Raw genomic sequence first — 23,802 nt, 5'->3', positions numbered from 1 at the left:
TCTGACAGAGCTCCAGAGTTCCTCTGTGGAGATGGGAGAACCTTCCAGAAGGACAACCATCTCTGTAGCACTCCACCAATCAGAAATCAGAAACCACTCCTCAGTAAAAGGCTAATGACAGCCCGCTTGGAGTTTGCTAAAAGGCACCTAAAGACTTTCAGACCATGAGAAACAAGATTCCCCTCTCTGATGAAACCAAGATTGAACTCTTTGGCCTGAATGCCTTGATCCTTGATGAAAACCTGCTCCAGAGCCCTCAGGACCTCAGACTGGGGCTGAAGGTTCGTCTTCCAACAGGGCAACGACCCTAAGCACACAGCCGAGGCAACGCAGGAGTGGCTTCTGGACAAGTCTCTAAATGTCCTTGAGTGGCCCAACCAGAGCCTGGACTTGAATCCGATCGAACATCTCTGGAGAGACCTGAAAATAACTGTGCAGCAATGCTCCCCTCCAACCTGACAGAGCTTGAGAGGATCTGCAGAGGAGAATGGGAGAAACTCCCCAAATACAGGTGTGCCAAGCTTGTAGCATCATACCCACGGTTTGTCATTATGTGGTATTGTGTGTAGAATAATGAGGGGAAAATAACTATTTAATCCATTTAAAAATAAGGCTGTAACATAACAAAATACGGAAAAAGTCAAGGGGTCTGAATACTTTCGGAATGCACCGTACGTTCCTCTCAAGTTCCTCTTCCTCTCTCCTTCCAGTTCTCTGCTGCCAATGACTGGAACTACAAAAATCTCTGAAACTGGAAACACTTATCTCCCTCACTAGCTTTAAGCACCAACTGTCAGAGCAGCTCACAGATTACTGCACCTGTACATAGCCCACCTATAATTTAGCCCAAACAACTACCTCTTTCCCTACTGTATTTATTTTATTTATTTTGCTCATTTGCACCCCATTATTTCTCTCTCTACTTTGCACATTCTTCCACGGCAAATCTACAATTCCAGTGTTTTACCTGCTATATTGTATTTACTTTGCCACCATGTCCTTTTTTTGCCTTTACCTCCCTTATCTCACCTCATTTGCTCACATCGTATATAGACTTGTTTATACTGCATTATTGACTGTATGTTTGTTTTACTCCATGTGTAACTCTGTGTCGTTGTATGTGTCAAACTGCTTTGCTTTATCTTGGCCAGTTCGCAATTGTAAATGAGAACTTGTTCTCAACTTGCCTACCTGGTTAAATAAAGGTGAGAAGAAAAAAAAAGAAAAAAAAAGAAAAAAAAGTTCTTGTCTCTTTCCAGAACAGCCACTGTACCTTGTCCTTGAACTTCAGGAATTTGACCACTATCGGCCTGGGCTTGTCACCTGGGCCGGTGTTGGGTTTTCCAGTCCCGTGGGCGCGCTCCACCTCAATCTTCCTGTGGTCCATCTTCAGTTTCTCCGAGATCATTTCCCTCACGTTGTCCTCAGACTCCATCCAGGTCTGCAATTCCGTCCACAACCATGTTGTTCCACTTTGATTGGCCCTAGAAATGATTTCTCCGTCATTGTTATATTGGATTCATATACAGAACTGATGTCCTCTCCCAATGACTTACAGACTGCTGTCATCTTGCCGTTCTCCTGTTTAAACTTGAGCTAACACTGGGAGAACTGCAAACTGTTCTTCAGGTCCTGGACCTCTCTGGTCAGGTCATCCATTCTTTTATTAGTTCCACCAGTATTCGGACAAAAAAGTTGAAGCTATTTTCTTGTTGTTGAAACAACTGCTTTAGAACTGTTTTTGTTTGTTTTAAAGATCCTTCACCTGTGATAGAGAAACTCCACTGTCCACAACCAAGTGTGTTGCGGGCTATGTTCAAGCTAGCTTGATAGGCAGCTAGCTAGCAGCAGGGCAGGATCACTGGACAGATAGCAGCGGTCCTAGCAACTAATGCCAACTGCATCGCAGGATCCAAACTCAAAAGGTAGCTAGCTAGTAACGGAACTGACAGATTTCCACTGGTCTAATGTTCATTGCTCGTGTTTCTTGGCCCAAGCAAGTCTCTTCTTTTTACTGGTGTCCTTTATAGTAGTGGTTTCTTTGCAGCAATTCGACCATGAAGGCCTGATTCACGCGGTCTCCTCTGAACAGTTGATGTTGAGGTGTGTCTGTTACTTGAACTCTGTGAAGCATTTATTTGGGCTGCAATTTCTGGGGTACAGTTAACTCTAATGAACTTATCCTCTGCAGCAGAGGTAACTCTGCGTCTTCCTTTCCTGTGGTGGTCCTCATGAGAGCCAGTTTCATCATAGTGCTTGATGGTTTTTGCGACGGTTCATTAAGAAACTTTCAAAGTTCTTCAAATTTTCCAGATTGACTGACATTCATGTCTTAAAGTAATGATGGACTGTCGTTTCTCTTTGCTTATTTGAGCTGTTCTTGCCATAATATGGCTTTGGTCTTTTACCAAATAGGGTTATCTTCTTTATACCACCCTTACCTTGTCACAACACAACTGACTGGCTCAAACGCATTAAGAAGAAAATAAATTCCACAAATGAACTTTTAACAAGGCACACCTGTTAATTGAAATGCATTCCAGGTGACTACCTCATGAAGCTGGTTGAGAGAATGCCAAGAGTGTGCAGAGCTGTCATCAAGGTAAAGGGTGGCTACTTTGAAGAACCTCAAATATAAAATATATTTTGATTTGTTTAACACTTTTTTGGTTACTACATGTATTATTTCAGAGTTCTGATGTTTTCACTATTATTCTACAATGTAGAAAATAGTGAAAATAAATAAAAACCCTGGAATGAGTAGGTGTGTCCGCACTGAGACAACAGATGCAACATGTACTTTAGAATGTACTTTTCTGAAAAACAGAAAGAGAGAAGTGTTCAGGATGCGCCGGCCCACTCCACTCCTCCGCATCTCTCCAGAAGAGGGGGAAGCCCACTCAAGCAAAGCATTTTTTAATCATTTAAGGAAGGGAACAAAACATACACCTAGGTTTAATACATGTTTTATGTGCACGCTAATAGCCGGGTGTCCTTGAGGTTCAAAGTGATTTCTGAGCTCCCCTCTAATTAGCCATCCCGTTCTGTTTCCTCTCGTCGTCCTAATTAGATCTTTAACAACAAACAAATGAAGACCTTTACAGAGCAACGCCCCTGACACCCACATTAGTTCACACTGAGGAGGAGGCCTCCGGCTGGCCCCTTCCCTTTGTATGTCTGTCCCCATCACAGGCCACCCGCCATGATGGTAGCCTGCAGAAACATCCCTCTAAAGACAGACTAGCGAGAACAAAGTAGCAGGAACGACAGGAAGACAAATACAACATTAGCCCTCTTGCACACGCGCCTGTGCGCGACACACACACACTTACAACAAACACACCTGGCGGCTTTGTTTGCACTGACATGGAGAATGAGTCCTTGCTGCCGGCGTCCCGGGTGCCATGAAGGTCTTATCTAACAAAGCACAGCAAAATGACTTGTATTATTCAGGGAGATCACGGCTAATGATAGCACTATCTATGTAAAATGTGGAATAAAATGCAGTTAAAAAGCTCCCATTTACAGACTACAGAGACCACTGGATCGGCCATCTGGAAGAATGGAAGCGCTTGATTATCGCGCTGAGCTAATTCTCCTTTCTGTGCATGCAAATGATTCACTTTGAGCATGTGGAAGTAGAAAACGGAGTGGAATTAAACAGCAGCATTGGAGAGATCAAGGTTGGGACCATAATGGCAGGGCTCTGATGTTCCTCTAGCGACTCATGTCTTCTGTCTGTATGTCCATTCTGATGCAGAATAGCAAAGAAAGATGGAGGTATAATCTAATTACATAAAATGAGAGAAAATAACTCTATTACAACAGTTGTGTAAACGCCCAACCAGCGCCGTAACATGAGCAGTGTTCAGCAGCCTGTCTCTATCATGGCCAAACAGATGCATTTGAGCTGTGGAACATCTGCAGGGCCCCTGGCCCCCAGAGAGAGTCTGTCCCTGGCAACACAGCTGACACCCGGCGTGGCTGGGCTGACTGGAGCTCTGGAGGAGTGTCTCGTCAACGCTACTACCATTAGAAAGACCCCATCTGGGAAAGTCACTACAGAGCCACTGGGAGGATGATGTGACAGAGGCTAAACACAGGCTCTCTGCCATTACACATAACACTCCACAACATGTATCAAAGGGTACAAACATGAAATAAACCAAATGAATGAATAAATAAATAGCCCTTTTTATGAGATGTTAGATAACATAGAGGAGATTTATTGCTGCAGGGAATCGTAGTGCGTTGCTTTCCCTTCAGTGGATGTTCATGTGAGGCCAGGAAAACCCTTAAACAATACCGATGGCCAACAACCCGTGTACAATATAGTTACATCATCACATTCAGCAACATAGGGCCACTGTACTCGCCCAAACACCCCCCTGTGGTGTGACGACCATGATACAGTCTCCCATTTCAGTTCAATCTATTAAAAACAGTAATTAAGAAATAATATATTAATAACAAACAACCAGATTAGGTGGTCTTTCTCTGCAACATCCCTATTCTTAATTGGGGGGCAATTACTCATCTGCACAACAAATTAGTGTGTCTCTGGGTTGCTGTGGCAACAGGATGGGGGACTGTATGGGCTCAATGGAGTGGATCGTTGAGGGAGCGTTATCATTTATGATTATAATCGCTCTCCTCCATTTCTCTTCTCCTCAGCATGCCGTGTTCATGGAGGACAGATGAAGTCCATTCTAACCACTTCCATCATGGTCATCACCATTACTGTCAAAATCACTGTCATCATCCTCTTCACAAGTCTGTTTACCAGTCGACCTCCAGGCGTGATTTTGATTTCATGTTTCAAGTGGTGCTTTCAAAAGTTTTGAAATGCTGATAATGTCATGGAGAATGATAGCATGTGCTTCCGCTTTGTGTCATTATGAATGAAAAGCTTCTTCTTTAACATGTCTGGGTCTACTGCCAAGTCTGTCGTCTAAACGTTGTGCCTAATGGAGGGCGAAACGCTAAACACCTTTCCTGTCAGCAACATTATTCACACTATTTATGTGTTGATGTGAGAGAAAAAAAGAACTGTTGCCATTTAAAAAGCCCTTCCATAGAATGATAGTGGAAGAGTTGACCTGGAGGACTTGTGCCAACCTTGGAAATAACATTTCACACAATCACCTGCCTCAGGCTTCACTGTCAGAGGCACTGGATACATTAGATATCGCCCCAGAGTGTGTGTGTGTCGATTTACTCAAACAAAATACAGTCACGCACACTGACCTTGCAAGTAAACACCTGCATACACACTCACATATGTACACATCCATGAAGGCAGGCACCAGTGTGCACGCATGTATAGGCACAGAGCAGTGCAGATCTCTTCAGAAAAAGTGAATAATACACTTGTCAAATGTGTTTCAAAATTAGCTTTGAATTTCAGAGCATCTGCAATTAGCTCCATTTCCACCTATGTCATTTGAAAAGATGAGGCTCTCTTTCTGTTCTGCCTGGAGTGGCTTTCAGTCCCCGTCTCAAACACCATTTTCTAACTGAATAGGTGACTAATTAACAAAGGACAAGTTCTTTTCAGCCTGCGATGGCAGTTCATAAATAATCGCTAGATAATGGCTCCTCATTTTGTGCTCTGATAGGCTGGCATAATGATAGTTAATAGATGATATATCCTGGATGTTCACAGGCAGAGGAGTACTGCCATCCATCCATAGACACAGCGCTACAGCCCTTATATCTTCACTCAACACGCTTTCACATCCACAGACCACACACGCACACGCACACGCACACGCACACACACACACACACACACACACACACACACACACACACACACACACACACACACACACACACACACACACACACACACACACACACACACACACACACACATTCATCATCACACTTTCATCATGCAAACAAACACCATGAGAATAGAAGTGGAAAGGAGCTCACAAACAAGTGGAGCTGGACTGCTGGTAGAGGACAGCTGGTAGAGGACTGCTGGTTTGATTTGATTTGCTCGTAGAGGACTGTTGGTAGAGGACAGATGGTAGAGGACAGCTGGTAGAGGACTGTTGGTTTGATTTGATTTGCTCGTAGAGGACTGTTGGTAGAGGACAGCCGGTAGAGGACAGCTGGTAGAGGACAGCTGGTAGAGGACAGCTGGTAGAGGACAGCTGGTAGAGGACTGCTGGTAGAGGAGCCAGGTAGAATTGAGCAGACACATATACACTGTATCTATCTTCATCATAAGAGGAGACATTTCCACACCCTCTGGGCTCTGGGCAGGGGAGTCGGGGTGACCTAGTTTGAGTGAACAGTCTGTTTTCCTTTAGAATTATTCTGACATAGCTGTCCATCAAGGGGTGGGAAAGGGGGGAAACTGTCTGTGGTCCTGGGTCCAGACTCGACTCATATTGGAGAGAGAAGGACAAACGAACAGGAGACATTGTTACTGATTGAGGGATGCAGATCACCTAAATAGAGTGATCACCTGCAGGTACAGAAGAAGGCGGAGGGAAGGAGGCAAGTTGGTTAAAGAGACGCTAGTGTCTCATTCCTTTCTCCTCCAACTCAACCTCACTTTCCTGACACGTCCCCTCAACATATGACAAGGAATACAGTGGGCTGCATTTAGAACTGAGGTCAGTCACTGGTTGGACCAGTGTGTCAGCTGCCTGGGACACATGAATAGAAATCATGTCCTGCCAAGTCAGGCCCAGAGTGCCATGGTGCTTCAGCTCTGAGCTGTTGCAAATCAGGCTAATGTCGTAATCACGCAGGAGTCTGCCTAGAGGAAAGGACCAAACCCTCCATACAGTGCATTCGGAAAGTATTCAGACCCCATCACTTTATCCACATTTTGTTACGTTACAGCCGTATTCTAACAGATAAATATATTTTTTGCAAATTTATTACAACTTAAAACCAGAAATACCTTAATTATTCAGACCCTTTGCTATGAGACTCGAAATTGAGCTCAGGTGCATCCTGTTTCCATTGATCATCTTTGAGATGTTTCCACAACTTGATTGAAGTCCACCTGTGGTAAATTCAATTGATTGGACATGATTTTTAAAAGGCACACACCTGTCTATGTAAGGTTCCACTTGAGAGTGCATGTCAGAGCAAAAACCAAGCCATGAGGTCGAAGGAATTGTTCGTAGAGCTCAGAGACAGGATTGTGTCGAGGCACAGTTCTGGGGAAGGGTACCAAAAACATTATGCAGCTTTGAAGGTCCCCAAGGACGCAGTGGCCTCCATCATTCTTAAATAGAAGAAGTTTGGAAGCACCAAGATTCTTCCTAAAGCTGCCTGCCAGGCTAAACCGAGCCATCGGGGGAGAAGGGCCTTGGGTCAGGGAGGTGACCAAGAACTCGATGGTCACTCTGACAGAGCTCCAGAGTTCCTCTGTGGAGATGGGAGAACCTTCCAGAAGGACAACCATCTCTGCAGCACTCCACCAATCAGGCCTTTATGGTACAGTGACCAGATGGAATCCACACCTCAGTAAAAGGCACATGACAGCCCACCTGGAGTTTGCTCAGACAATGACAAACAAGATGCTCTGGTTTTATGAAACCAAGATTGAACTCTTTGGCTTGAATGCCAAGCGTCCAATCTTTAGGAAACCTAACACCATCCTTACGGTGACGCATGGTGGTGGCAGAATCATGCTGTGGGGATGTTTTTCAGCGGCAGGGACTGGGAGACTAGTCAGGATCGAGGGAAAGATGAACGGAGCACAGAGAGATCCTTGGTGAAAACCTGCTCCAGTGCACTCAGGACCTAAGACAGGGCGAAGGTTCAACTTCCAACAACACAACGACCCCAAGCACACAGTCAAGACAACGCAGGAGTGGCTTCCGGACAAGTCTCTGAATGTCCTTGAGTGGCTCAGCCAGAGCCCGGACTTGAAACCGATCTAACATCTCCGGAGAGACCTGAAAATAGCTGTGCAGCGATGTTCCCCATCCAACCTGAGGAATTGAATTGGAGAAACTATGTCAATGGATATTTGTACCAAAAAGCTAAAAATGTTATTAGCATCATACCCAAGAAGACTCAAAGGTGGCATGCACAAGAATGATGCAGTCACAACTGATACTTGTAGAAGTAGATAGAAGAACACAGGGATAAGAGCAGGCACAACAGGTGGAGGAACACACACAGGGATGAACACACATGAATTACAGAATGGTTATATCTTCGTACATAAAAACACTACAGTAAATCTAATAAACACAAACTCTTCATCTAATGAAGACAGGATGGAATAGAGAGCAAGACCAAGAGAGAGAGAGAGAGAGAGAGAGAGAGAGAGAGAGAGAGAGAGAGAGAGAGAGAGAGAGAGAGAGAGAGAGAGAGAGAGAGAGAGAGAGAGAGAGAGAGAGAGAGAGAGAAAGAAAGAAAGAAAGAAAGAAAGAGAGCAGACAGAACTAACGAATGAGCATGGAGGAAGAAGGGATGAGAGAAGTTAGAGAAAAATACAAGTTTGGGATGGAGAGGAGGAAAGATGGAGGGAGAATAGGAGATGGTCAGGAGGAATATGAGGGAGTAGTAGGATGTGAGGGGTGAGTAGGATGTGAGGGGGTAGTAGGATGTGAGGGGGCAGTAGGTGTGAGGGGGTAGTAGGTGTGAGTGGGTAGTAGGATGTGAGGGAGTAGTAGGATGTGAGGGGATAGTAGGGTGTGAGGGGGCAGTAGGTGTGAGGGGGTAGTAGGATGTGAGGGGGCAGTAGGTGTGAGGGGGTAGTAGGTGTGAGGGGGTAGTCGGATGTGAGGGGTTAGTAGGTGTGAGGGGGTAGTAGGTGTGAGGGGGTAGTCGGATGTGAGGGGGTAGTCGGATGTGAGGGGTTAGTAGGTGTGAGGGGGTAGTAGGATGTGAGGGAGTAGTAGGATTTGTGAGGGGGTAGTAGGGTGTGAGGGGGTAGTAGGGTGTGAGGGGGTAGTAGGGTGTGAGGGGGTAGTAGGGTGTGAACAAACCTTCTGGCAGGCAGGCAGAGTGCACCAAGAGGAGTGTTTGAGGTGAGCAGAGAAGGAATGTCCCAGTCAGAACCATAGGCTCTCTGAAAGGCCCAACCAAGTCAGATACAGAAACAACTGGTCAAATTCACAACAACTACCATTGCTACCATTGCTTCTATCTGTATGTGTAGTAATATGTAGTAATAATGTTATATGATACTGTTTTATCTTTTGTTATATATGTTATGTAAGTGCTTCAATGTGTTTGGACCCCAGGAAGAGTAGCTGCTGCCTTGGTAGGAAATAATGGGGATCCCTAATAAATACTAATACAAACACTGAGTGTGTATGATTATGTGTGTGTGTGTGTGTGTATGATTATGTGTGTGTGTGTGTGTGTGTGTGTGTGTGTGTGTGTGTGTGTGTGTGTGTGTGTGTGTGTGTGTGTGTGTGTGTGTGTGTGTGTGTGTGTGTGTGTGTGTGTGTGTGTGTGTGTGTGTGTGTGTGTGTGTGTGTGTGTGTGTGTGTGTGTGTGTGTGTGTGTGTGTGTGTTTCTTTCACTATGTTTCTCACAGACATTTCCACTGTCTACCAACAGCACCTTTGGTTTGAGTTTGATCTACACTGCTGGTTTTCTGCACTGGATCACTTTGAAGTAGGCTGTGTTCCATAAGAAGACTGTGATCATCTACAAACGGATTCTGCTCTGGTGTAATAACTTCTAAATCAAACAATCCTGGTTACTTTTTGATTCCCACATTAAATAGTTCCTGACTTTACTTTTAGAAATGTATTGCTGAAAGGGGAACATAATATAATGAAATCTTAATCTAGATAAAGAAGGGCATCATAGATTTGAGGATTGCAGGTGGATCAACAGGTGTATTCCTAGTCTTAAATACTATTGTTATATGTGAGGGGTTTTAATCTAGCAGCAGGACCCACTGACTAGCAGGTCCAACAACCCTACAGCACTGCTCCCACATATCTGATGAAATAATATTTCATCTAGACCATATTGCCCTAGGGCACGTCAGAGAGAGGCTGGGTAGGCCTGCGGGACCCCTGGGGAGATAAAAGAGGGCATCCTGTACTGCCAGGAGTGTGTTTGATGGATAATGGGTTAACATCTTCCTCAGGTTTCACTGCCTTGTCACCCTCTCCTTTTTTCAATTGTAATTCAAAACCCACGTCCATAGTTACAGTTGAAGTCGGAAGTTCACATACACTTAGGTTGGAGTCATTCAAATTAGTTTTTCAACCACTCCACAAATTTCTTGTCAACAAACTATAGTTTTGGCAAGTCAGTTAGGACATCTACTTTGTGCATGACACAAGTCATTTTTCCAACAAGTGTTAACAGACAGATTATTTCACTTATAATTCACTGTATCACAATTCCAGTGGGTCAGACGTTTACATACACTAAGTTGACTGTGCCTTTAAACAGCTTGGAAGATTCCAGAAAATGATGTCATGGCTTTAACAGCTTCTGATAGGCTAATTGACATCATTTGAGTCAATTGGAGGTGTACCTGTGGATGTATTTCAAGGCCCACCTTCAAACTCAGTGCCTCTTTGCTTGACGTCATGAGAAAATCAAAATAAATCAGCTAAGACCTCAGAAAAATAATTGTAGACCTCCACAAGTCTGGTTCATCCTTGAGAGCAATTTCAAAACGCCTGAAGGTACCACATTCATCTGTACAACAATAGTGCGCAAGTATAAACACCATGGGACCACGTAGCCGTCATACCGCTCAGGAAGGAGACACATTCTGTCTCCGAGAGATTAACATACTTTTGTGCGAAAAGTGCAAATCAATCCCAGAACAGCAGCAAAGACCTTGTGAAGATGCTGGAGGAAACAGGTAGAAAAGTATCTATATCCACAGTAAAAAGAGTCCTAAATCAATATAACCTGACAGGCCTCTCAGCAAAGAAGAAGCCACTGCTCCAAAACCGCCATAAAAAGCCAGACTATGGTTGGGGACAAAGATTGTACCCTTTGGAGAAATGTCCTCTGGTCTGATGAAACAAAAATAGAACTGTTTGGCCATAATGACCAACGTTATGTTTGGAGGAAAAGGGAGGAGGCTTGCAAGCCGAAGAACACCAGCCAAACCGTGAAGCACGGGGGTGGCAGCATCATGTTGTGGGGGTGCTTTGCTGCAGGAGGGACTGGTGCACTTCACAAAATAGATGGTATCATGAGGATGGGAAATTATGTGGATATATTGAAGCAACATCTCAAGACATCAGTCAGGAGGTTAAAGCCTGGTCGCAAATGGGTCTTCCAAATGGACATTGACCCCAAGCATATTTCCAAAGTCGTGGCAAAATGGCTTAAGAACAACAAAGTCAAGAGTGGAATGGCCATCACAAAGCCCTGACCTCAATCCTATAGAAAATTTGTGGGCCGAACTGAAAAAGTGTGTGCAAGCAAGGAGGCCTACAAACTTGACTCAGTTACACCAGCTCTGTTAGGAGGAATGGGCTAAAATTCACCTAACTTATTGTGGGAAGCTTGTGGAAGGCTGGCCGAAATGTTTGACCCAAGTTAAATAATTTAAAGGCAATGATACCAAATACTAATTGAGTGTATGTAAACTTCTGACCCACCGGGAATGTGATGAAAGAAATAAAAGCTGGAATAAATCAATCTCTCTACTATTATTCTGACATTTCACATTCTTAAAATAAAGTGGTGATCCTAACTGACCTAAAACAGGGATTTTTTTACTACGATTAAATGTCAGGAATTGTGAAAAACTGAGTTGAAATGTATTTGGCTAAGGTGTATGTAAACTTCTTACTTCAACTGTAAGTATTGAATATTGCGATGGCTTATGTTTGAGATTAGGTCAAGTTATCTTTTGAGTAAATAAATAATCTGTCATAACAGCCTAACTTTGTTGCTCTGGGAACAGAACCAGTTGCATTGAACAGATGTGCTTCAAGGACCTACATCTGCAAACATCTGCTGAATCACTTTAAAACATTCCAACACATGATTGTCTTGTTCTTGATGGTGAGTGAGTTACAGTAACTGTGAGATGACCACACAGAACCTGAGCCAATTGCAGAAGGGCTCAGCCAGGGGACAACATTAGAATGTAATTATTACTGTGAGAGCCATCCTTTAGCATCACACAAAAGCCAGTTAGCATGGTGGGTAAGCTCAAATCAAATCAATTTTATTTGTCACACACATTGTTAGCAGATGTTAGTGCGAGTGTAGCAAAATGCTTGTGCTTCTAGTTCCTACAATGCAGTAATAACCAACAAGTAATCTAGCTAACAATTCCAAACCTACTACCTTATAGACACAAGTGTAAGGGGATAAAGAATATGTACATACAGATATATGAATGAGTGATGGTACAGAGCGGCATAGGCAAGATACAGTAGATGGTATTGAGTGCAGTATATACATATGAGATGAGTATGTAAACAAATGGCATAGTTAAAGTGGCTAGTGATACATGTATTACATAAGGATGTAGTAGATGATATAGAGTACAGTATATACGTATACATATGAGATGAATAATGTAGGGTATGTAAACATTATATTAGGTAGCATTGTTTAAAGTGGCTAGTGATATATTTTACATCATTTCCCAAAATTCCCATTATTAAAGTGGCTGGAGTTGAGTCAGTGTGTTGGCAGCAGCCACTCAATGTTAGTGGTGGCTGTTTAACAGTCTGATGGCCTTGAGATAGAAGCTGTTTTTCAGTCTCTCGGTCCCAGCTTTGATGCACCTGTACTGACCTCGCCTTCTGGATGATAGCGGGGTGAACTGGCAGTGGCTCGGGTGGTTGCTGTCCTTGATGATCTTTATGGCCTTCCTGTGACATCGGGTGGTGTAGGTGTCCTGGAGGGCAGGTAGTTTGCCCCCGGGGGTGATGCGTTGTGCAGACCTCACTACCCTCTGGAGAGCCTTAAGGTTGTGGGCGGAGCAGTTGCTGTACCAGGCGGTGATACAGCCCGACAGGATGCTCTCGATTGTGCATCTGTAGAAGTTTGTGAGTGCTTTTGGTGACAAGCCGAATTTCTTCAGCCTCCTGAGGTTGAAGAGGCGCTGCTGCGCCTTCTTCACGATGCTGTCTGTGTGGGTGGACAGATTCAGTTTGTCTGTGATGTGTACGCCGAGGAACTAAAAACTTACTACCCTCTCCACTACTGTTCCATCGATGTGGATAGGGGGGTGTTCCCTCTGCTGTTTCCTGAAGTCCACAATCATCTCCTTAGTTTTGTTGACGTTGAGTGTGAGGTTATTTTCCTGACACCACACTCCGAGGGCCCTCACCTCCTCCCTGTAGGCCGTCTCGTCGTTGTTGGTAATCAAGCCTACCACTGTTGTGTCGTCCGCAAACTTGATGATTGAGTTGGAGGCGTGAGTGGCCACACAGTCGTGGGTGAACAGGGAGTACAGGAGAGGGCTCAGAACGCACCCTTGTGGGGCCCCAGTGTTGACGATCAGCGGGGTGGAGATGTTGTTGCCTACCCTCACCACATGGGGGCGGCCCGTCAGGAAGTCCAGACCCAGGGTCTCGAGCTTGATGACGAGCTTGGAGGGCACTATGGTGTTAAATGCCGAGCTGTAGTCGATGAACAGCATTCTCACATAGGTATTCCTCTTATCCAGATGGGTTAGGGCAGTGTGCAGTGTGGTTGAGATTGTATCGTCTGTGGACCTATTTGGGCGGTAAGCAAATTGGAGTGGGTCTAGTGTGTCAGGTAGGGTGGAGGTGATATGGTCCTTGACTAGTCTCTCAAAGCACTTCATGATGACGGAAGTGAGTGCTACGCCCCGATAGTTGTTTAGCTCAGTTACCTTAGCTTTCTTGGGAACAGGAACAATGGTGGCCCTCTTGAAGCATGTGGGAACAACAGACTGGGATAGGGATTGATTGAATATGTCCGTAAACACACCGGCCAGCTGGTCTGCGCATGCTCTGAGGGCGTGGCTGGGGATGCCGTCTGGGCCTGCAGCCTTGCGAGTGTTGACACGTTTAAATGTTTTCCTCACGTCGGCTGCAGTGAAGGAGAGTCCGCATGTTTTAGTTGCGGGCAGTGTCAGTGGCACTGTATTGTCCTCAAAGCGGGCAAAAAGGTTATTTAGTCTGCCTGGGAGCAAGACATCCTGGTCCATGACGGTGCTGGTTTTCTTTTTGTAATCCGTGATTGACTGTAGACCCTGCCACATACCTCTTGTGTCTGAGCCGTTGAATTGAGATTCTACTTTGTCTCTATACTGACGCTTAGCTTGTTTGATTGCCTTGCGGAGGGAATAGTTACACTGTTTGTATTCGCTCATGTTACCAGTCACCTTGCCCTGATTAAAAGCAGTTTAATCAGGTTTGGGAATGTTTTAATCGTTGCGATGGGAACGACATCTTCAACGCACGTTCTAATGAACTTGCATACCGAATCAGCGTATTCGTCAATGTTGTAGTCTGACGCAATACGGAACATATCCCAGTCCACGTGATGGAAGCAGTCTTGGAGTGTGGAATCAGATTGGTCGGACCAGCGTTGAACAGACCTCAGCGCGGGAGCTTCTTGTTTTAGTTTCTGTCTGTAGGCAGGGATCAACAAAATGGAGTCGTGGTCAGCTTTTCCGAAAGGAGGGCGGGGCAGGGCCTTATATGGGTCGCGGAAGTTGGAATAGCAATGATCCAAGGTTTTTCCAGCCCTGGTTGCGCAATCGATATGCTGATAAAATTTAGGGAGTCTTGTTTTCAGATTAGCCTTGTTAAAATCCCCAGCTACAATGAATGCAGCCTCCGGATATATGGATTCCAGTTTGCAAAGAGTCAAATAAAGTTCGTTCAGAGCCATCGATGTGTCTGCTTGGGGGGGAATATATATGGCTGTGATTATAATCGAAGAGAATTCCCTTGGTAGATAATGCGGTCTACATTTGATTGTGAGGAATTTTGTCTCTATACTGACGCTTATATATTATTATTATTATTATTATTATATTATTATTATATTATTATTATTATTATTATTATTATTATATTAGGAATTCTAAATCAGGTGAACAGAAGGACTTGAGTTCCTGTATGTTGTTTTGGCCACACCACATCACGTTAACCATAAAGCATACGCCCCCGCCCCTCTTCTTACCAGAAAGATGTTTGTTTCTGTCGGCGCGATGCGTGGAGAAACCAGCTGGCTGCACCGTCTCCGATAGCGTCTCTCCAGTGAGCCATGTTTCCGTGAAGCAAAGAACGTTACAGTCTCTGATGTCCCTCTGGAATGCTACCCTTGCTCGGATTTCATCAACCTTGTTGTCAAGAGACTGGACATTGGTGAGGAGAATGCTAGGGAGTGGTGCACGATGTGCCCGTCTCCAGAGTCTGACCAGAAGACTGCTTCGTTTTCCCCTTTTTTGAAGTCGTTTTTTGGGGTCGCCGACTGGGATCCATTCCGTTGCCCTGGGTGAAAGGCAGAACACAGGGTCCCTTTCGCGAAAGTCATATTCTTGGTCGTACTGATGGTGAGTTGACGCTGCTCTTATATTCAGTAGTTCTTCTCGACTGTATGTAATGAAACCTAAGATGACCTGGGGTACCAATGTAAGAAATAACACATAAAAAAACAAAAAACTGCATAGTTTCCTAGGAACGCGAAGCGAGGCGGCCATCTCTGTCGGCGCCGGAAGTTAACAGCTACTTCAGACTAGATCTATGCAGAGTGGAGTTTGTAAACTCATGTCTCTTGTTAATGAGTACTATATGAAGTTGCAGAGAAAGGTCAAGTCTAAATGTCAGCAACATGGGCTCTGTGGGTCCTGTTGGTACCTTAGCCTTCCCCCCTGGTTCTCCCTGAGTGTGATACAGTTACAGAATCATCCAGGAGACGGTCAGTGGAAGAGCTGGAGCAACATACTTTACTGTAGCCAAGGGCTCTCTGTTACTGGCTCTCTGTCTCGCCCAGGTCAGACCAGCTGTATTGCCTAGACCAGCCCTGCACTAACTTGCATGGAGTAAAGTAGGATAAACCCAGTCTAGTCTAACCATAGCCTTTATACTTGCCCCTGTCCTCATCCCCCAGACTCACCTAGGACATACGGCATCAAAGTATCTGCTTTTGATTTCTCATATCAGGTGTGTGTGTGCGTGCGGTGAGTGTGTGTTAGGCTGAACCTCCAACCCTAACTGTCAGAGTGCAGCCCAGCACCACACTGCCTCCAGGGGCCAGGCGTTCTGACAGCCAATTAGAGTGTCCGATCATTTTCCCTCACAGCCAAAATGCCATCTGTCAATTCCAGCCCCGCCGCTTGTTTTTCTCCAGTGTTTATTTAGCTATATATTGCTGTGTCTGTGGACAAAGTCAGTGTGATTGATTAAGCTATCGTACTAGCCAATCAATGGTCAGGGAATAGAAAAAGTCAACGAGGGAGCCAATTTAAGCAGGAGTCAGGAATCTGGACATTCATGATGCTTGCTTGGTTATTTAGAGACTGGAAGGTGTTATAGGGGCAAGCCGTATCCTAACTTGAGATTTGTGTGGAAGTCAGATATTTGAGTAAACTAATCGATATCAATAGGCACATCAGCACATGCTGATTTCAGGTTAGGAGCCTTCTCTGAAAGAGGTGTATGAGTGGTACGAGTGACTGACACATGAGAAATCAACATCCTGCTCCCTGGATCTGCAGTCACATATTGTACTGTGGAGGTACATTACAGTAGGTAGCATTTCTACCTATCAAACACAGAGCTGGCAGGTATAGTAGCTCTGAATAAAGACAACTAGAGACAGCTACCCTGGTCCTATCCTCATCCTCTGTCCATTTTAGCCAGTGCAGAGGCAAGTGAGGAGAGAACGGGGAGTTTACTATGCTCTTTCTTTCCTCTCTTGTCTATTAAGAGAGTGTTTGTGTGTATACAGCAGGTGTGAGAAGAGTATCGGCGGCCAGTGAGAACAGAGCATGGAGCGTTGCAGTAGCCACACAGAATACCGACAGAGCGTTTACCTGCCCCTGCGTTCTGCTGGTATGCCATGTAGCCACCTCTTCCACGGGCCCCCCTACCTGAGCCACGCACTGCCGCCACTGCCGCCGCTGCCACCGGTCCGTACGCCGTCGCTGGGAAGCCTGGGGGACAGAGGGGACAAGGCATCAGTGTGTGTGGGAGAGAGAGAGTGTGTGAGGGGTCGGATTGTGTGTGACTGTGTGTGTGTGTTTGTGTGTGTGTGTGTGTGTGTGTGTGGGGGGTTGTGTGAGAAAGAGTGAATGTTTTAATCTGTGTGTATGGGGAGGGGGTCGACTCGTGTGAGAGAGAGTGACTTAGTGTGTGTATCTCTCCATGTGCCCAGTAACTGGGACTAGTTTTGGATTAGCGAGTGACATAATTTCTAACATGAGGAAAAGTTGAGTGAGGGAATCTTCTCGTTGGCAAGCTGTATCAGGGGGAGGGACCAGTCTTCCAGATCCTCAAGAATGGGAAATAAAGTGTTAACTTGGAAACATAACAAACATCATGCACCATGAAGACCGATATGGAAATTTGCAACACGCTTGCACACTTTGTCTTCCATTTAAGTCATTTATCTCGTCGGCTCTGTGCGCTCTGTGCAGAGGAAGGGAGGGAGGGAGAGAGAGAGGGAGGGAGGGAGGGAGGGAGAGAGAGAGAGAGAGAGAGGGAGGGAGGGAGGGAGGGAGGGGGGGAGAGAGAGAGAGAGAGAGAGAGAGAGAGAGAGAGAGAGGGAGGGAGGGTGGGTGGGAGGGTGGGTGGGAGGGAGGGAGGGAGAGAGGGAGAGGGAGGGAGGGTGAGAGAGAGAGAGAGAGAGAGAGAGAGAGAGAGAGAGAGAGAGAGAGAGAGAGAGAGAGAGGGGGGGAGGTAGGGAGGGAGGGAGGGAGGGAGGGAGAGGGAGGGAGGGAGGGAGGGAGGGAGGGAGGGAGAGGGAGGGAGGGAGGGAGGGAGGGAGAGGGAGGGTGGGTGGGTGGGAGGGAGGGAGGGAGGGTGGGTGGGTGGGTGGGAGGGAGGGAGGGAGGGAGAGGGGAGGGAGGGAGGGAGGGGGAGAGAGAGAGAGAGAAAGAGAGAGAGAGGGAGGGAGGGAGGGAGAGGGAGGGAGGGAGGGAGAAAGTCGTAAAGTCGGGAGAGCGAATCAGCTGCAGTTGTCAGCCGGCGAGGTTTATGCTTTGGAACTCAATCAATCAGGAGGATAATTTGGTCTCCAGAAAGCGTGACCGGCTGTTGCAGCCCTGGCGGACCACTGAGCCTGGGGAACGAGGGAGGAACAGTGGGATGATTTGTGGAAGAGAGGCGACTCTGGGTAGGCTTGAGCAAGCTTCAGCCCCAGCCTCAGTCGACCTGTCATCCCTCTGCCAACCTGTTTTATCAGCGCTTTATGGTGTTATTATGGGTCTGGGCATCTGGGATTCATTGCTTAGTTCTGACTGCCCTTTGGGTGGAGCTTGGCTGGGGCAGGAGGACACAGGTTGAGGAGATTCTAGATAGAGGAGAGGAGAGAGGAGAAGAGAGAGAGGAATAGAAGAGAGAGAGAGAGAGAGAGAGCAAGAGAGTGCGTGCATATTGAAACGTTCCTTTCTTTCAAGGATTTCGCCATTGTTCCCAATATTCATAACACAATGAGGCTCAATTGTCTGTGGTTTGAAAGCACACAAGCCCTTTTCTGCTCTTCATTATCTCTTTCCCTGTCAATGATTTAACTTGCAAACAAATATAACAAAGAAGACAGTCTCCACAGCATTCTACAAAGATCTTTACATGCAGTATGCACTCAGTTAAACAAGGCCAGTCAATATAGGTAGACTTTGGACAATAACCTTCTAATGTACATCTTTGTGGTTACCTATTCTTTCAATATACTCACACAAAGAAGAGGGAGTTGCAGTCGGTCAACTAATCAGCTGCTGTTTAGGCTTTGATAAGCAACGGCAGCCAGTAAAGTAGTTTGCTTTTGTCAAAAATACAGTTGACCCCTTTGATAATAAAGTGACTGGGGAAGGGTTGTTGGTGAAGTTGGACATGCATTGACATGGCTGAGAGATGCTGTGTATATGTGTGTGTGTGTGTGTGTGTGTGTGTGTGTGTGTGTGTGTGTGTGTGTGTGTGTGTGTGTGTGTGTGTGTGTGTGTGTGTGTGTGTGTGTGTGTGTGTGTGTGTGTGTGTGTGTGTGTGTGTGTGTGTGTGTGTGTGTGTGTGTGTGTGTGTGTGTGTGTGTGTGTGTGTGTGTGTGTGTGTGTGTGTGTGTGTGTGTGTGTGTGTGAACATGGACCAGCTCCTGAGAGTGTGTCGAGGCCCTGGATGTTCACTTTGACTGGGATCTGCAGTGTTCTAACAGTAGAATTAAATATCATCATCATAGAGGGAGACAATGAAAGACCCAGCGAGGAGGACGAGGACTCAGTCAGTCAGAGTGGTTAGTTATTATGATATAAATATAATTACAGACCATCTCTCTCACTAATTAAAACATCTTTGGCTGCAGAGGGCTATTCATGGTAGAGGGCCCAGACACAATGGAGCAGTGACATTGGCAGATGGTTGTCTTCAGATAGCAGGGACACCATGTAATTCCACTTGTCTCTCTCTCTCTCTGCTTCTCTCTCTTCTCTCTTACTAAACAAAGCCAGTCCCCATCCTGTTCTATTAGGGGACTTAATAACCTCTGATTTGATGCTAATATATAATCAACAAATTGGACTTTGGGACGAGATTGGGAACAAGTCTGAACAAAAGACTGAGTTGATGTGTAATATTGAGAGGGGAGACGCCAGTGCGTGTATGATAGGACAGTGATCTGTTATTGTGCGACGTGATGCCCTTGGTTTGAGGCAGGCCCACTCACTAGACCAGTCCAAAAAGGCCACTAGGAGAAAGGGCAGACACAAGAGAAGGAAAAGGACGAGTGGAAGCGAGGTTCTAGGAAAGAGGACAATCAGAGAGCTGGTGGAGGTAAGTGGGCCTGAATGCTGTGCTCTGAGGGGCTGTGTTAAGGGGTGGTGAGGGTTAAGAGGAACACTGTGGTGTCCAGGATGAGGTGGTTCCCCTCCTGCAGGGACACTACATGGGTAGGGGCCTGGAGGTCAATGTGGAGGAGGACCATGCTGAGAGAGAGACTGGCTGGTAGATAAGGCCATGATGAACAGAAATATCTCTCTCTCCCTCTTCCTTTCTCTCTCTCTCTCTCTGTGGCAGCGCAGCGGGGTAGGATTGGACAGGTACGCTTCTCACGCGGTGTTCATACCGAGCTTGGATTCTCACAGGCATACAAATGATTTGCTATCTGCCCTCCAATCTCTTCAGACATCAAGTCAAACATTTCACAACAAGTGCCAAATATTTCACGAGACAAAAAAAGTGTCAATCTGTGTTTCTCCTTCACTGCCAATGTTGCGTCTCGGCAACCTGTAGCCTCTGTGTTCCAAAGTTACTGTTCGATGGGCAAAGTTGTTGAGAGAGATAAGGTGTTGGGGATTAGCTGGGTTAATTAATAGATCTTAGGGCGGCTGTGGATGTTCATTGTTTTGTATTCACAGACTGCAGAGGCGCCGCCCAGGAGAACCTCGGCGACATTAAATCAATTTCATGGCTCCATTATTACTGAAGAGAAAAAGACAATATTTAGCTGGTAGTTTCTGCAGGTTTCTATATATTTAGCTGGTAGTTTCTGCAGGGAACAAAGCCATCATTTGGGTTGACGCCGAGAGAACCAGAACTATACGGTCTGTGCTGCCTTGTTTACCCGTCTCTACTTTGCTACCTATCCTCCTCTTTGACTAGCACTCCTAAATCTCCTTGTTGCATTTGTCTCTTTGCCTACTACTCTGCCTGTTTCTCCTATGTCAATACCAACCCTCTCTCCCTTCTCCAGTCTCTCTCTCTCTCTCTCTCTCTCTCTCTCTCTTCTCTAGTCCTCTCTCTCCCTTCTCCAGTCCTCTCTCTCTCTTCTCCAGTCCTCTCTCTCTCTTCTCTAGTCCTCTCTCTCTCTCTTCTCCAGTCCACTCTCTCTCTCTCTTCTCCAGTCCACTCTCTCTGTCTTCTCTAGTCCTCTCTCACTCTATTCTCTAGTCCTCTCTCTCTTTCTTCTTCAGTCCTCTCTCTCTCTCTTCTCCAGTGCTCTCTCTCTCTTCTCCAGTCCTCTCTCTCTCTCCTCCAGTCCTCTCTTTCTCTCTTCTCCAGTCCTCTCTCTCTCTTCTCCGTCCTCTCTCTTTTCCAGCCTTGTCTATCTCTTCTCCAGTCCTCTCTCTCTTCTCCAGTCCTCTCTCTCTCTCTTCTCTGTCCTCTCTTGCTTCTCCGTCCTCTCTCTCCCTTCTTCAGTCCCCTCTCTCTCTCTTCTCCAGTCCTCTCTCTCTCTCTCTCTCTAGTCCTCTCTCTCTCTCTTCACCAGTCCTCTCTCTCTCTCTTCACCAGTCCTCTCTCTCTCTCTTCTCCGTCATCTCTCTCTCTTCTCCAGTCCTCTCTCTCTCTCTCTCTCTAGTCCTCTCTCTCTCTCTTCACCAGTCCTCTCTCTCTCTCTTCACCAGTCCTCTCTCTCTCTCTTCTCCGTCATCTCTCTCTCTTCTCCAGTCCTCTCTCTCTCTTCTCCAGTCCTCTCTTTCTCTCTTCTCCAGTCCTCTCTCTCTCTTCTCCGTCCTCTCTCTCTCTTCTCCAGTCCTTTCTCTGTCTTCTCCGTCCTCTCTCGCTTCTCCGTCCTCTCTCTCTCTCTCTCTCTTCTCCAGTCCTCTCTCTCTCTCTCTTATCCAGTCCTCTCTTTCTCTCTTCTCCAGTCCTCTCTCTCTCTTCTCTCTCACACACACACACACACACACACACACACACACACACACACACACACACACACACACACACACACACACACACACACACACACACACACACACACACACACACACACACACACACACACACACACACACACACACACACACACACACACACACACACACACACGGAGGTGGTGCTCCTGCAGCCCAAATGAGAATGAATGGCACTACACTGCAGAGACCTCTGGTACATTGCTCATTGAGTCTTGTGCACACAGGAAGTATGAGCTTATTCTTCCTGATGACTAAAACCACACCAGGGCTGTGAGGGAGAAAGGTCAGACAATTGTGATTTAGAATCTATTTTAAACTATGACAGCATGGCAGTTCTCTGGGACAAGGTATTCTGGGACATCATCCGCAGGCTGAACTATGTTCCAATGGTTGTTAACGGGCTAAGTAACAGTAACAGCTGTCTAGACATAGCACATAGCAGGGTATGAGGAGAGGACCTGGGGGACATGTTGAGTACAGGGCCAGATTTACGAATGGGCATGTTATGTGCTATGGCTAGACATACCCTCTCCTCCTCACTAACTCTGTCTCCTTTCCTCACCCCAACAGCCCTTACCCTCTCCTCCTCACTAACTCTGTCTCCTTCCCTCACCCCATCAGCCCTTACCCTCTCCTCCTCACTAACTCTGTCTCCTTTCCTCACCCCAACAGCCCTTACCCTCTCCTCCTCACTAACTCGGTCTCCTATCCTCACCCCAACAGCCCTTACCCTCTCCTCCTCACTCTCTCTGTCTCTGTCTCCTTTCCTCACCCCAACAGCCCTTACCCACTGCTCCTCACGCTCTCGGTCTCTGTTTCCTTTCCTAACCCCAACAGCCCTTACCCTCTCCTCCTCACTCTCTCTGTCTCCTTTCCTCACCCCAACAGCCCTTACCCTCTCCTCCTCACTCTCTCCGTCTCCTTTCCTCACCCCAACAGCCCTTACCCTCTCCTCCTCACTCTCTCTGTCTCTGTCTCCTTTCCTCACCCCAACAGCCCTTACCCTCTCCTCCTCACTCTCTCTGTCTCCTTTCCTCATCCCAACAGCCCTTATCCTCTCCTCCTCACTCTCTCTGTCTCTGTCTCCTTTCCTCACCCCAACAGCCCTTACCCTCTCCTCCTCACTCTCTCTGTCTCCTTTCCTCACCCCAACAGCCCTTATCCTCTCCTCCTCACTCTCTCTGTCTCCTTTCCTCATCCCAACAGCCCTTATCCTCTCCTCCTCACTCTCTCTGTCTCTGTCTCCTTCCCTCACCCCAACAGCCCTTACCCTCTCCTCCTCACTCTCTCTGTCTCTATCTCCTTTCCTCAACCCAACAGCCCTTACCCTCTCCTCCTCACTCTCTCTGTCTCCTTTCCTCATCCCAACAGCCCTTATCCTCTCCTCCTCACTCTCTCTGTCTCTGTCTCCTTCCCTCACCCCAACAGCCCTTACCCTCTCCTCCTCACTCTCTCTGTCTCCTTTCCTCAACCCAACAGCCCTTACCCTCTCCTCCTCACTCTCTCTGTCTCCTTTCCTCAACCCAACAGCCCTTACCCTCTCCTCCTCACTCTCTCTGTCTCTTTCCTCAACCCAACAGCCCTTACCCTCTCCTCCTCACTCTCTCTGTCTCCTTTCCTCACCCCAACAGCCCTTACCCTCTCCTCCTCACTCTCTCTGTCTCCTTTCCTCAACCCAACAGCCCTTACCCTCTCCTCCTCACTCACTCTGTCTCCTTTCCTCACCCAAACAGCCCTTATCCTCTCCTCCTCACTCTCTCTATCTCCTTTCCTCACCCCAACAGCCCTTACCCTCTCCTCCTCACTCTCTCTGTCTCTGTCTCCTTTCCTCACCCCAACAGCCCTTACCCTCTCCTCCTCACTCTCTCTGTCTCTGTCTCCTTTCCTCACCCCAACAGCCCTTATCCTCTCCTCCTCACTCTCTCTGTCTCCTTTCCTCACCCCAACAGCCCTTACCCTCTCCTCCTCACTCTCTCTGTCTCCTTTCCTCACCCCAACAGCCCTTATCCTCTCCTCCTCACTCTCTCTGTCTCCTTTCC

The 23,802-nt window shown here is 46.6% G+C and overlaps 1 protein-coding gene across 13 annotated transcripts in view; it reads right to left on the bottom strand.

Annotated features, from left to right (window-relative positions):
- LOC124005825 (RNA-binding protein Musashi homolog 2-like) overlaps positions 1–23,802 on the bottom strand; it is a 385,933-nt gene that overhangs the window by 27,954 nt on the left and 334,177 nt on the right. For 8 of the 13 annotated variants that reach the window (XM_046315408.1, XM_046315404.1, XM_046315406.1 and 5 more), the window contains exon 11: positions 16,952–17,071. In XM_046315408.1, coding sequence (XP_046171364.1) covers positions 16,952–17,071 — 120 coding nt within the window. The remainder of the gene's footprint in view (positions 1–16,951; positions 17,072–23,802) is intronic. The other 5 variants (XM_046315410.1, XM_046315409.1, XM_046315414.1 and 2 more) reach the window with 1 other exon arrangement.

The sequence above is a fragment of the Oncorhynchus gorbuscha genome, linkage group LG19 (assembly GCF_021184085.1).
Source record: "Oncorhynchus gorbuscha isolate QuinsamMale2020 ecotype Even-year linkage group LG19, OgorEven_v1.0, whole genome shotgun sequence".
NCBI classification, from domain to species: domain Eukaryota; kingdom Metazoa; phylum Chordata; class Actinopteri; order Salmoniformes; family Salmonidae; genus Oncorhynchus; species Oncorhynchus gorbuscha.
Note: the sequence above shows the minus strand (reverse complement) of the source record. Positions and strands in the feature narration are given on the sequence as shown.